The following is a 13,600-nucleotide window of genomic DNA, read 5'->3' on the forward strand; positions in this document are numbered from 1 at the left end:
GCATCTTTCAGAAATAACATTAAAGATGTTCAGTGCTGGAAAATTCTGAAATCAACCTTTAAAAGAGGTTTTCTAACAAAAAGCAATGGCTGCTTTATTGTGTGAATTAATGTTCGGCCAGGAACTCTGGTCATCTACACGGTTTCATGTTAATGTGTTTCCTCTGGGACAGCCTGTACTGTCCATTGTGACAACTACAGCTTTATCACTTGGTGCGTGTTCAGTCTTGATGGGGACTGGGGGGGGGGCAATGGGTAGAATCAGTGTTGTACCTGGTCTACTATGAGGTGTGCAGAGGTTTTAGTATTGTGAAAGGATTAGCAACTAGCTTAGCTTGGTTTGTCAGGCTGTGATATTAACCAGAAAGCAGAGGAAAGAAAAGCTTTGGGGTGATCAAACAGCTAATCTCAATTTTACCGCTGGCATGAGCAGAGCTCATTAAAATGTGTGTACCTGTTTGTCTTTCTCTCCTCCTCTCGCTCCCTCTCTCTCTCTCTTGCCAAACCTCTCCTCCATATTGTGTTTCAATTTGTTCTGCTTTTGTTGAAAAATGGAACATATTCAATGTCATCTCTTTACAATTCAACACAAGTCTGCCTCATTAGCAAGCATCTTCAAAAGAAAGGGACAGGCACTGTCTGAATATGGTATGCCAACTAATTCCTCCTCCCTGCGTCTCCTCAACCTGAAAACACTTCATTAGATATTCTGCTGCAGTCGTTATTCCTCATTTCCCATCACTACATTTAATAACGGCATTAATGTCTTTGACATTGTTGTGTTCTTTGCACAGTAAAACAGGTTGTTCCCCTGAGGGTGATGGGTGTTTGTGTTTACTACTTCCTCCACATGACCAACACTGTTTACTTCAACTCCAGCTGTGCATGGGGCTCAAATGGAGATTATGCAACTGTCCATGATTTACTGGTTTGTTTTTAAGTGTTGAGGTCTAGCACAGATAAATCACCACTTTAAACATTAATAACTGACTAAAATTCATAAATAACTTAGCTTTCAATCTGTGATTGTAGTGCGATTTTATGATGCCATCATAGCAGTGCTGCCACAATGATCCCTGTAGTTAGGACTTTTTGCAGTTCCAATTCTAGAGTTATTTGAGTGGGGTTTTCATGGTTAATAAAAGCTCAAAACATTTTCACATTTTCTCAATGTCATTAAAAAAAAGTTCCTGATACTCTAGTCCTGTACATTTTTATGTCATGGAAAAAAAGGGCCGCTTGCAAACAAGTGTCTAAATCCAACAAAAGTGGATGGTTTTTCAACCTGTTACCAGATTTGTAAGTAAGGTGGTAACACTTTATAATAAGTACATACTATTAAGCATTAGTTAAGCAATTAATACTGAATTCGTCATTTATAAACACATGGATACTCATTAATATGTAGTTTATAAACACAGTTAAAAAAGTAATCTGACTGTATTTATAAATTACATACTAATGAGTATTCATGTGTTATAAATGAAGAATTCAGTATTTATTCATGCTTAAAGGTACAATGTGTATAGCGTTGCGGTTGTATATCGCAAGCAACTCAATCGTATTTTTCATGCTGCATTCACTTGAAATGGGCAGACGGCAGACAGATAAAAGCTGCTGCACGTAACGGCATAAACAAGCCTCTATGTAAGCAAGTGGTCCGTCAGCACGAGGCAAAACAATACATGTGACAATATGTTGTCATGGCGATGTCGTACTGTTTACCTGACCAACATTTTACCGGCTTTCTCTAAAATTACATTTGGTTTGTTACCGACGGCCATGTGCCCGACTGCACGTGAATGCAGCATCAGTTTTTAAGTTGTTTTTCCAACTTTTATTGACAATCGGGGACAAAGACACTTGATAGAGCAAAGGATCACAAGGCGCACCCAAGGGGGCAGTTGTCGGTCTGAGAAGTGAAGCTCACTTCCGCGTTCAAAAAACTGCAATCCCCCCGGCTTCCTCTGGGGGCTGGTGTCAGAAGGGAGCATTCTCCATAGACCCCCATGTTAAAATCGCCGACTTTACATCCTCAATAAACATGATAAAAGCCTGGTGTCAGAACGTTTTATGGTCTCAATCGATAGTTTCTACCCCCGCACACACTCTGAGGGGGGTGATTTTTTTTTTAACTCTACCGTTTTACTGTTATTAGGTTAAAACTCTGGCCAATTAGGGCGCGGAAACGTTGAGTGGCAGGTCCGGAGCAGTCCGGAGACAGGCTGCTTCGAGGCCAGTGGGCGGGTTCTCGGCCGGCCAATCCAACATGGCGCTGTTCAGGGCACCATATTTGAGTCACAAAAACGACTCCCCAAAACCAATGGGTGACGTCACGGACGCTACGTCCATTCTTTTTACAGTCTATGGGCGCACCCAAACCATCCACCCATCCATCGTCTATAACACTTATCCGTGCAGGGTCGTGGGGGTCTGAAGCCAATCCCAGCTGACATAGGGACACTCAACCATGTATATGTCTTTGAACTGTAGGAGGAAGCTAGATGACCAAGAACCAATGCAGATATGGGGAAAACATGCTAACTCCACCCAGAAATCTCCTAGGCCTGACCAAGCCTAACCAGGTGAGCTTTTTACTTGGGGACTGTATTAAAGGCTTCACAAAATTCCCATTTGTTATCAGACTGGACAAAACAAATAGTATGTGGGTTTGTTCTTTACAGTTTATTTTCTGTGATAATCAAAGAGCCAAAGTAAAACTCCCACTGACCTTTTGCTGAGGGAGCCAGGATAGAGCCAACTAGCAGGCTAACTTAGAAAAACACATCAACCATGCAGCACTCTACTGGTAAAATATGTTACAGGGTATACTAAAGTAATTACATTCACTCCGACTTTAGTCAGAGAACATTCTCCAATTAACCTTAAGTGTCTTGTAGCACTAATTAATTAATAATCAATATATAATTGCTGAATTAACTGTGATATCTTGACATAATTAGCACAAACAAATGGAGACAATTAGCCTCTGTCCACACCAAGCGCTACTACTAGTGTGAGTCCTCCCAAAAAGAAGACAACCCTATTTCCTGCTGCCACATAGAGATGCTAGTAACTGTCCCTGCTGTCTTCCCCAGAGGAGGCTGCATGTCTTCTGTGTGATTGTGTTGTTTGTCTTTGGTAATTATGGTGACGCTTCAAAAACGGACTTGTAATTACTAATGTTAAGATGCTACAAGTAACACCTGGCAAGCATAAAAGACTTCATTAAAAAATAAATATTTGTATTATACTGTATGTAAGAGCCAAAGCATTTCACACAATTAATGTGAAATAATTAAACCAACGGCCCATCTGATCCATGTGGCAAAATATTAAAAACAGGCAAAGCAGTTGTCACAACAACAGGCTCATTAATACTTTCCTGCAGAGACAGAGGGGATGTGTTTGATGAGGGAGATTCCTGCTTGGCTTTTGAATATATTCTGTAATAATTAACAGCATTTTTACCGCAGCTACATATTCAGATGTTAGGGAGCTGCAGGGCTTATTTCCTCTGATAACATCGCTGACAAAATCAAAAGTATTTGCTCTGATCCAAGTGAAAACAAATGGACCTGAACAAACAGTCCAAGTCCAATAATGATGTACTGCGTCATTATTATGGAGCTACACCAACTGACTTTTTTAGTTAATTCTGGGGATATTTGTACGCCTTTATTTGACAGGAAAGTGTAGACAGAATGGAAATAGGGGAGAGAGAGATGCAATAAAGGGTCCTTTCCGGCTGGGAATCAAACTGGGGACCTGCTGCTCATGGCTCATTACACCCATATGGTATGTGCCCTATGGGTCGCCACCAATTTCAAATGTTGCAATAAAATCATGAGGGGTTTTCCCTGTGCTCTCAATCGCTTGGCGTAATGTGACTGTGCAAGCCCTTTACAGTAAAGGTTTGTGCTTTCTTGACGACATGATGTGAGTGTGTTGTTTGGTTTGAAGCAGACATTGAATACCCCACAGAGATGTAGGCAATTGGAACAATGGGAAGTACAGTAATTTCAAAATAAAACCATTAAAATCATAAATTTAAACATCATTTTAGGGGGAGATAATAACAGTAACTGTATTGACCTGATAGCTTGCCTTTAAAGTATAATGTTACATTACATAATGTTATAATGTTGGGCAGAGTTTTATTTTGAAAAGTGCTTTTCATGCTTAAGGACTTCTTAATTTACAAAGGTCACTTCATGATTGTTATTTGAGGAAGCTGGCTAAATCTGCTTTCTAGTTGCTCTCTACTGTAAATGCCACATCAGTTAATGTTAACATTGTTTATCTGAAATAGTGTTTCACATTTTATCTGTTTGTTTGTTATTAAAACATTTTCAAATGCATTAATATCATAATTATTATCACTGCTGTTATAATGAAGATTTTGTAGCGTCAACAAGGCTGGAAGTCTGTTTTTCATCTTCTAAATGTTTCAAGAGCATGATGGGTAATAATGCCAGAGGAACAACCTACAGACAATTATCCTGCAGGATCCTTAGTCTCAACAATATTACATCATTATATATATATATATATATATATATATATATATATATACACACACATATATATATACACATACATATACGTACATATTATAACAGTATTTTCAAAGTCCTCTAGTGTGAGGTGAAGTCTGATCTGCTGGTCATAATATGTAGTGTGCAATACTTTGCACATCAAATAAGGAAAAAAAACGGTGTTGCGTACTGAATAGTAATATCATGATCCACATATCATGATTTATTGTATTTTTCACCTTCTCTGGTATTACTAAAGGATTCTTCTTTATTATCATGCTCTACCATCATATTGTAAAGCTGCTCTGGCGTGCTCGATAAGGATCCCTTTAAACCGCGCCGCACTGTAGAATCAACACGGCTATTTCAGGGAAGGAATATGGTAATAACTTGCTATCGCGGTGTTCTGCAGGTTGTCAACAGGAATGACAGAGCTGTATTCCCTGTATGCCGTGTGTTGAGCATGTCTTCTTCTGAGACTCGCATTCACTGCACAAAACTCGATTCACTCTGCGCTATCCTTGGGGACCGTGTGTGTTGCTCCCTCACCACACTTTAGCTGACAAAAGAGGGACTTGAAGATTTTTTTGCCTGTCCAAAAAAAAAAACAAAGAGAAGGGAAGACAGAGAGCACAAAACCCATTTTCCCCATTTTCTCTGGGCAATTACACAGATAAAGCTCGGAGAATTGGGGGTTTTTTTTTTTCTTTGAAATGCAGGAGAAATGGTGTTAAAACAGAGCAGAGAAATTGCGAGAAATGGCTTATTGTTGCTATTTCTTCTGTGTTTGATTTGCTTAGCTTTGTATGTGAGTGTCAAACAGTAAAAAAAAAGAAAAACATGCAGTGTGTCTGTGTGTGTATTTTTACATAAACTCAAAGGGAGGAAGAGCTGTCAATCATGCTTGGCTGTAGAAAAGAATACACACAGATAGATATATATATATACATATAGGAATCTTTCTCCACCTACACACATGTTTAGCTGCTGTGTTTGCTCTAGTGTTTATGGCTCTACAGTGTTATGATATTTTGGCGAGGGAACTGTCACGGCACAACTACAGTGCAAGGCTTGAATGCCCAATTAGACGAGGGAATTGAGCATAGAGACATCCCCCCCCCCGCTAAAGTCCTATGAAGCAAGATTTACAACTATTATTCCTCCCAGCCGCGCCAAGCCGCCTCAACCTCCATCCCCTGCAGGCAAGGGTTGTTCAGATAAAGAATAAGACCCCTGAAAATAAATAAGTTTCAAACGCGGCGGCTCACAGATTAATAACACAGATGTGTGGGAGAGGGAGCTGAGGGGGGGGGGGGGTTCCTACCCAGCCCATGTTTACTGTTGATTCGGGCACTGAGAACGGCTGCCTTCTGTTTCATTTGCGAGACAAATCTTTCAATGGGGTGTCTGCAATTTTGAATATGCAAATGGAGCCATTGTCGCTGCGTGACTCCGCGGTGGGCAGCTGAGGGATGTCGCCGACGCACGCCGCGGTCGGCGGTGTTTTATAAGGAGGAGGTGCGATTGTCTATTAGTCATTCAGGCTGAGTGAGCAAAAGTTGCCTTGCCTGGAGAACGCTGCCTGCCTTTCCCCAATTAAGCAGAGACAGATTATGTTTACATTCTCTAAACTATATACGACAGCTGAGGGTGTGTGTCTCCTCTTAGTTAAGAGCCGCTGCTGCCTGATTGCAAAAGGCTATGTGAATCGGTGGGAGTGTTTGAGGATGGGGTTGACATGGCATGGCATGGCATGGCATGGTCCAGCACCTTCAGGAGAGCAGCAGCAGGCCTCAATGAAACTTTTCACAGCCCCTTTAACGATTCCCATGTCTTATCTCAGGGCTGATTGACAGCGGCGTAGACAGAAGTAATCAATCAAAGAGAAAAACTCTTCTAATTACAGACATCACTTACTTCACTTTACTGTGCACAGTAGATTTTCGACAAGGAGTGCGAGGATGCACAGGAGACTGGTTTTATCTATCAATCACATGCGATGCATAGTGAAAAAACACATTATGGAACAGCTCGCTATGTAAAAACGAAAAAAAGAAAGTCAGCATTCGTTATATTTAGTAAAAAGTGATCACTCTGTTGACACAGCAGTTGTGTAAAATGAGCACAAACAGTGCGACGATTACATGCCAGTCTGCAGCATATGTCACAATAACGTAATTGGCCGTGTGCAGGATTCAGTTTATTTGAATTTCAACATGAAGTTTTAGCGAGACCGGGCTGCTAATTACATGTCTGGCTGCTAAAACACCGCCGTGGCTAATTTTACACTCTTCATTCTCCACGTCTGCGGCTCATTCTGTGCGTACTCTGTGTGTTCAGTCATTTTTTGTCTCCAGCACAGCGTGAGGACACTGGCTCGGTGCCATCGCTCTACATCCAGCCCTCTCATGATTATCCTCGCTAATTGCACCAAGCGCACCCCGAAGGACAACAATGTGGAAAAAGATCCTGTCAATAAATCAAGTCCTTCTCAAAAAGAAAAGGGAAAAGCTCAGAGCACCTCTTTTGATCTTTTGAACTCCTCGCAGCCACCGGTTGCCCGCAGGAGGGGGGGCGGCTCATCCTGACTTGAACAACCTCAAGAGCACTCCAAACTCTGGGATATGACACGGGCAAAATCAAAGTGGATCATCTGGAGGTAATCTTAATAAGAGCGCAAACAGGCACTTGAAATAGTTTAGTATTAGCGATTCTGCCAGTCATTCTCAGCTGGCTTCCTGGGTTTCTCTATTTCTTTGACTGTCTACCTTTATATCCATGCTGTCACTCTTTTTTTTTTTTCTTGGCTTCACAGGCAGCCACTCTCCAGCATCCAAATAACACACAAGAGAACCTGACTTCTGAGGTCTAAAGCCTACAATTACCCGAGCTACCGGCCCCACAGTCTCCCAGGACCAGAGATGTCTATTCACGCTTAAGTGCCTTGTAACCATGGCTATTATTTCAAGATGATTCACGAAGGCCGGGTATTTTTTTAAGTCAAAGAGGTAAAGGTGTCTCCATCAAAAGATAGTCATTGTGCCGTGGATAAAAGTCAAGTGTGCCAATGTGGTTTATTTTTTATTTTCTTTCCTTTCTGTCTTTTTTTTCTGCCAGTCAGTCAGTTTGGTAAAAACAAGCGAGTGAACAAAGTGAAGGTTAAAATGATACGATTTCTTCACCTTGGTCTTGATGTTGGATTTAGGTGATGTTAGGATACTAATAGGTAAAAAAGAAGTCAGTCTGTTATTGCTCTTCTTCCTGTAAAGCCAACATCTGCTGAAAGAGGAGGAGGGGAGGGATCATCTCAGAAGGTGAGGAGGAGTAGGCTGGCACAAGTGCTTCCAGGCTTTTGTGGAGTTTTTCCCTGACCCTGTGTCCACTCCTGTTTGGCAACAACATTTACACTTGGCAGCTCTGTTTATCCAGGGCCTGTGTGTTTCTGAGTCACTTTCTAACATGGGCAGCATGGTGGAATTGTGTATGTATTTAAAGCACAGCAATTACAGTGTTTATGATGATGACTGTGTGAGAACAAAAAGGTTTTAATATCCTTTTTTGGTAATGCTTCATTTGACGCCTATCTCTATAACGTATCATAACCATACTTATGAGTTATAATGGTTAAATAGTTATAAACACTCATAAATGATCATAACGCTTTATAACAATAATCATAACACACGCTAAAGCATTTTATCATGACTTATAAGGTCACATATTATAATATGTTGTAACTGTTAGTAACTCGCTGACAATGCCGACATCGATAATGCATTATAAATATAGTTATAATGTATTATAATTGGCTTATAAACATGTATAACTATCATTATAAACACTCATAAATTACCATAAGGCTTTATAACAATGAGCATAACACATCATAGAGCATTTTCTAATGGCTTATAAGGTCAAGATTATAATATAGTTATAATTCTATAAGTTATATATGTCTATAAGCCAATTATAACGTATTATAATACATGACCTTATAAGTCATAATAAAATGCATTATAGTGAGTTATGATTATTGTTATGAAGCATTATGATCATTTATGAGTGTTTATAACTATAGTTATACAGTGCTATAACAGAATTATAACTCATAAGTATGGTTATAATGTCTTATAGAGATAGGCGTTAAATAAAGTGTTACCCTTTTGTTTTTAGAAACATCTCCAGTGCCTGGAGTGGATCTATTCTAAACCTTTTGGTGGGTATAGAAAGCAGGTCTAATTTAGATGGATTTGAGCTGGCATGTGTTCATGGCCACGGTCCAGCAACACTAAAGGGACAGATAGAGGGATGGCACTGGAATGGTTATTTCCTCTCAGTGGTGATGTTTTACGGGTGAGCCAATCTTACCTTTGAGGTCCAGGTTGCGGGCTCCATTGGAGTGCTGAGTAACGGTGCGTGAGTCGATCTTGAGCGTATGTACGTTGTTGGCGTCCCGGGACACCACCACGTTGTGCCACTGGTTGTCGTTGAGCGGCTTGTCGGAGTTGCCCTTCATGAGCGACGGCCCGTTGCCGAGATCGAAGACGTAGTGGACGTAACTGTGAAGAAAAGGGGCGTGTGAGAGTGTGTTCGTGCGGCTGGTGTTACGGTTGTAATCTAGCGAGAAAAGGAAATCAGACCCATTGTGTGCCAGTCAAATGGGGACAATCGTTTTTAATACTGATTTGTGCATCGTATCATAATGTGTTTTCTGTCAGTGACTCACACTGATGACAGGTCACAGTCAACAGCACTCAATCTCCGACTGCAACAATGAAGTGATTGGATAATATCCTGCTTCTGTCTCCATCCTCCTCTCCGTCTAAGAATATATTTCTCAAGAAAATAATATTAGCAGCTTATGTGGCTGCACATGAGGCTTGGGATTTACTCACTGGTTTTACATGTAAATATAGAAAACCTGCTTTTTTGTCTACAAGCCCCTGTTTGCCCACAGGCAGCTGAGGTGGCACAGTTCCCTCCTTCACACAAATATGGCTCTCTTTTGTGTTTTGGGTTAAGGCTATTGTGGCTGTTTCATTCAAGGTATGTTTTTTTTTTTGGTTTTGTTTTGTTTTTCTACCCTGATTCCAATTCCTTTATGTAGCCTCTTGTCTTTGTGTGGCAGAGGCAGCTCAGGCTTTTGTGTTGCAACAGTGCTGAATGTGGAGCACAAGAGGAAGACAGATACACAAGCGAAAGCCTCTTTTTGATACTCTAATTATGAACAGTATTTAGGTTGATACTATTCATGACCAGGTTTTTTTTCCAGGTTTGTGCGAGCTTTTTCACGCCTTTGTAGAAAAATCTGCCAAATACTTTGCATTGAGCTCACAATTAAGCATTAACACATTAACAGCGATTGGAATAACAACCAATGACAACCTGTGGTATGCAGGGCTTTCAACAGCTCTCTTAAAGGTCCCATTTTGTAGAGGAATGGGATTTATTGGTCTTTTTTTTATTATATTACATGTCTAGGTTACATAGAAATACAGTGAAAGCAGCATAGAAAGCATTGCCTGTATTCAGAAACAGCCTTAAAATGAGCCATTGGGACTTCTGTAACTTTGTGATGTCACAAGAAAACAGGCACCACCCTCAGCCGTACCCCAGACCCCTCCCATTTAGACCCAACAGCTTTATAGGATTTGATTTCCCTGAGTGTTTATTTTCATTCAGTCAATAGGAAAAACAGTCAGCCAATCAGAGGAGAGGCTCAGATCCTCTCTTCTGATTAGAGATCCAGGAAGAAGCCCAAAAGAGGAGATGTAAATACATCTTTTTGGATGACAAAATGTAAATTTAAACATCATAAAAGCACAAAATATGGGACTCACTAATCCACATTAACCGAAAAGCAAGACAAACACCCAAATATATGTTTAAGAGTCTTCAAAAAGTGATATTTCCATAATATGTCCCCTTCAATGACTCCCATATCTTAACTGAACTCACCCCTTCACCAGTTCCACAACGATGAAGTCGCTGCCGTCCCCAGAGTTGAAGAGCATGAGGCCGTCGGGCGTGGTGGTCTTGAACTGAAAGAAGAGGTGCATGGAGGCGTAAGCTTGTAACGTTGCTAACGCTAAGTAACTCCCTTTCGTTCGAAACGTCACCGGATCGGCGATGATGTGGCGCATGCCGAAGCGGGCGTTCAGCTCGCAGTAGGAGATGTCCCCATTTTTGCACTGGTCTAGATACGGCAAGCCGTTGAAGGTCAGGCCCTGGAGGTGGCCGATGAAATTCGAGGGCACCACGGAGATGAAGCGTCGCTCTGTCATGATGCCCGTCTCGATGTTGTGGAACTCGAGACGCGTGTGGGCACCGGTCATCTGGCCTGAAACATCGGAGGATACAGAAATAAAAACAGCATTGAGAACATGAGTGGTAAAACATTAATTGCATTGCTCTCCAAAGGCATTCTGGGAAAACGGTAAGGACTATATTACATTATAACACTGTGAAAGGATTATATCCATCCTAAGTAGAAAAATTTGATATGACTTAATGCAGAGTATACTTTTACTATTAAACTTCTACAGGTTTATGATATCTATGAAAACTATAAGTCAAGTCCAGTTTAATAATGGAAAAGCCATATGGTATTATTATAGTGCATTTAACCTTTAACGCAGTGCTATAGCACATTAAACTCTTCTTAATGTATTTAAAATTGATGGTGTCTGCCACGCTAATTTAGCAATAAACACATATTATATGGTTTTATCACTTTACTATGCTTATATTGCTTGATGAAACGGTGCGTGTGCAGCATATGCTTTTATTGCATAGGTTCACAGAGGTTCAATCCTATTTTTTTAACCTGCTGTGAAGGATAATACACAAACATAATATTGCAGAAAATCCCTTGTTTGCGCTCTACTTGCCACAATTTATAGAGTGTTTACTGGGAGATGTTGAGTAATGAGCTTGGCAAACTGCCCTCCCTGCTGATGCCTGGCCAGCCTTGCCAAGACTCCCTGAGCGCTTCCTCCATTTTTTTCTTCCCCATGAACCAGTTTGTGAACCAGTTAGAACTTCACAGGGTCATTCTTTGCTCCTGGCCTCAGCATTGCCTACTCTGCTTCCATCCTGTCTAGCTGACACCTTTTTCTCACCTCTGCCCCGCCATCCTTTTTTTGCCCGAGGCCACAATACAGTGGGTGCCCCCGACTCCACCTCATTTCCTGATCTTTTATCCTTCTCCTGCTGTTTTCTCAGTCGCTGGCTGAACCTTCTTCTCTGCTCTTTTCTACATGGCTGCTCAGCCACAGATGGTATATGCTAAGAACAAACACTTTTCTTATCATTCTCTGTATAGTTCTTATTCAGCTCTTCATACAGTGCCTTGCAAAAGTATTCATACGCCTTGAACTTTTCCACATTTTGTCACGTTACAACCACAAACTTAAATTTATTTTATTGTAATTTTATGTAATAGACCAACACAAAGTAGTGCATACTTTAATTGTGAAGTGGAAGAAAAGTTATACATGGTGTTCAAGAGTTTTTGCAAATAAAAATCTGAAAAGTATGGCAAAGTCAATACTTATCGGTCAATCAAATACAATACTGAACCAACTTTCACTGCAGTTACAGCTGTCTGCAGTCTTTCGGGGTGTGTCCCCAGCTTTGCATATCTACAGACTACAACTTTTGCCCATTCTTCTTTGCAGAACAGCAGTTTTCAAGTCTTGCCACAGATTCTCAGAAGGATTCAGGTCTGGACTTCGACTGGGCCGTTCTAACCCATAGATAGTATGCTTTGATGTGAACCAATCCATTGTAGCTCAGGCTGTACTGTATGTTTAGGGTGGTTGTCCTGCTGGAAGGTGAACTTCCATCCCAGTCTCAAGTCTTTTCCTCCAGGTCCTGTATTTAGCTCCATCCATCTTCCCCATCAACTCTGAGCAGCTTCCCTGTCCCTGCTGAAGAAAAGCCTCCCTGCAGCATGATGCTGCCACCACCATGTTTCATGATGTATCATTTTCCTTTCACTTCACGATTGTGCACTTTTGTGTTGGTCTTTCACATAAAATCACAATATGTAGTATATATAATATAAGTTTGTGGTTGTAACATGACAAAATGTGGGAGGGGTATGAAGACTTTTGCAAGGTGTATATTTGTATGAGTTCACTGTTATTGCAGATAAGATTCTTCATAATCTGGTATTTTCAATATAATACGTGGAGCACTGTGGGTCAGATCGTGACCAGTGTTGGGTGTTAAGGTTTACTCACCGTTACATAATAGAACAAGTTAGTTTGACTTCAACTCTATTGTAACTTTTGCCATTAAAACTTTTAAACTATTTAAAGTTGGTATCAGTCTCCCAAATAAACCATATGGCAGCTCCATGCTTCTTTATCAGCATAATTATTCCGGTTCCTCTTTCAGGTGAGTCACAGATTTTGTAACTCATGCTAATAGAACTGGCTTTTTCAAAGTAGATGAATTTATGTAGGGCTATTAAAATCCGCGATGACGTCATCACCCGTGAATCGATTCACCTGTGTCTCACACATATGACTGACCTTCCACTGTGACGTTGTCCACAGACAGCTGCAGGCTCTTGCCTCGTCGCACCACCTTCACCGTGTGCCACTCGTTGTCGTTGAGCTTCTGCCCCGCGAAGACTATCTCAGGTCCTTTGCCTGTGGTGGGGTGGGGGGGGGGGCAGGAAGGGTGGGAGGGAGGGGGAAATTCAAATCACATAACGGCACAGCGAGAGCGGCGTGTGCGCCCACTCACGCACCCACACACCCGCACACACACATACTCAGACAGACACGCTTTGCACATGGTAGGTGACAGAGCTCCAGGAGAAAATCTGCATGTTTGCGAAACACATTCACTCCACAGTATGCTGGAAAATGAAAGGAGTCAAATATCCGGCCTGACAGAGTGTAAAATCGAACGTCGTCTCCAAAGCTCCGCGGCGTTGCGGCTGGATGTCATCAAAGACAGTTAAACAAATAAGTCATAACCAGCTGAGGAAGTAGATTAGAAGAGGCAGCCGACGACGACTGGAGACGCTCTGTTGCCAACATTACATGA

General features: G+C 41.3%; 1 protein-coding gene across 1 annotated transcript in view; it reads right to left on the reverse strand.

Moving 5' to 3' along the window:
* Positions 1-13,600, reverse strand: part of nrxn2b (neurexin 2b) — a gene marked incomplete at its 3' end in the record, with an annotated part of 720,187 nt that overhangs the window by 344,576 nt on the left and 362,011 nt on the right. Inside the window, exons 11-13 of the mRNA XM_083993168.1 lie at positions 13,073-13,197; positions 10,496-10,872; positions 8,906-9,096 (exon numbers count right to left, since the gene is read on the reverse strand). Of these exons, the coding sequence (XP_083849294.1) occupies positions 8,906-9,096; positions 10,496-10,872; positions 13,073-13,197 (693 nt within the window). The remainder of the gene's footprint in view (positions 1-8,905; positions 9,097-10,495; positions 10,873-13,072; positions 13,198-13,600) is intronic.

The sequence above is a fragment of the Trachurus trachurus genome, assembly GCF_905171665.1.
Source record: "Trachurus trachurus genome assembly, chromosome: 18".
Classification (NCBI taxonomy): Eukaryota; Metazoa; Chordata; class Actinopteri; order Carangiformes; family Carangidae; genus Trachurus; species Trachurus trachurus.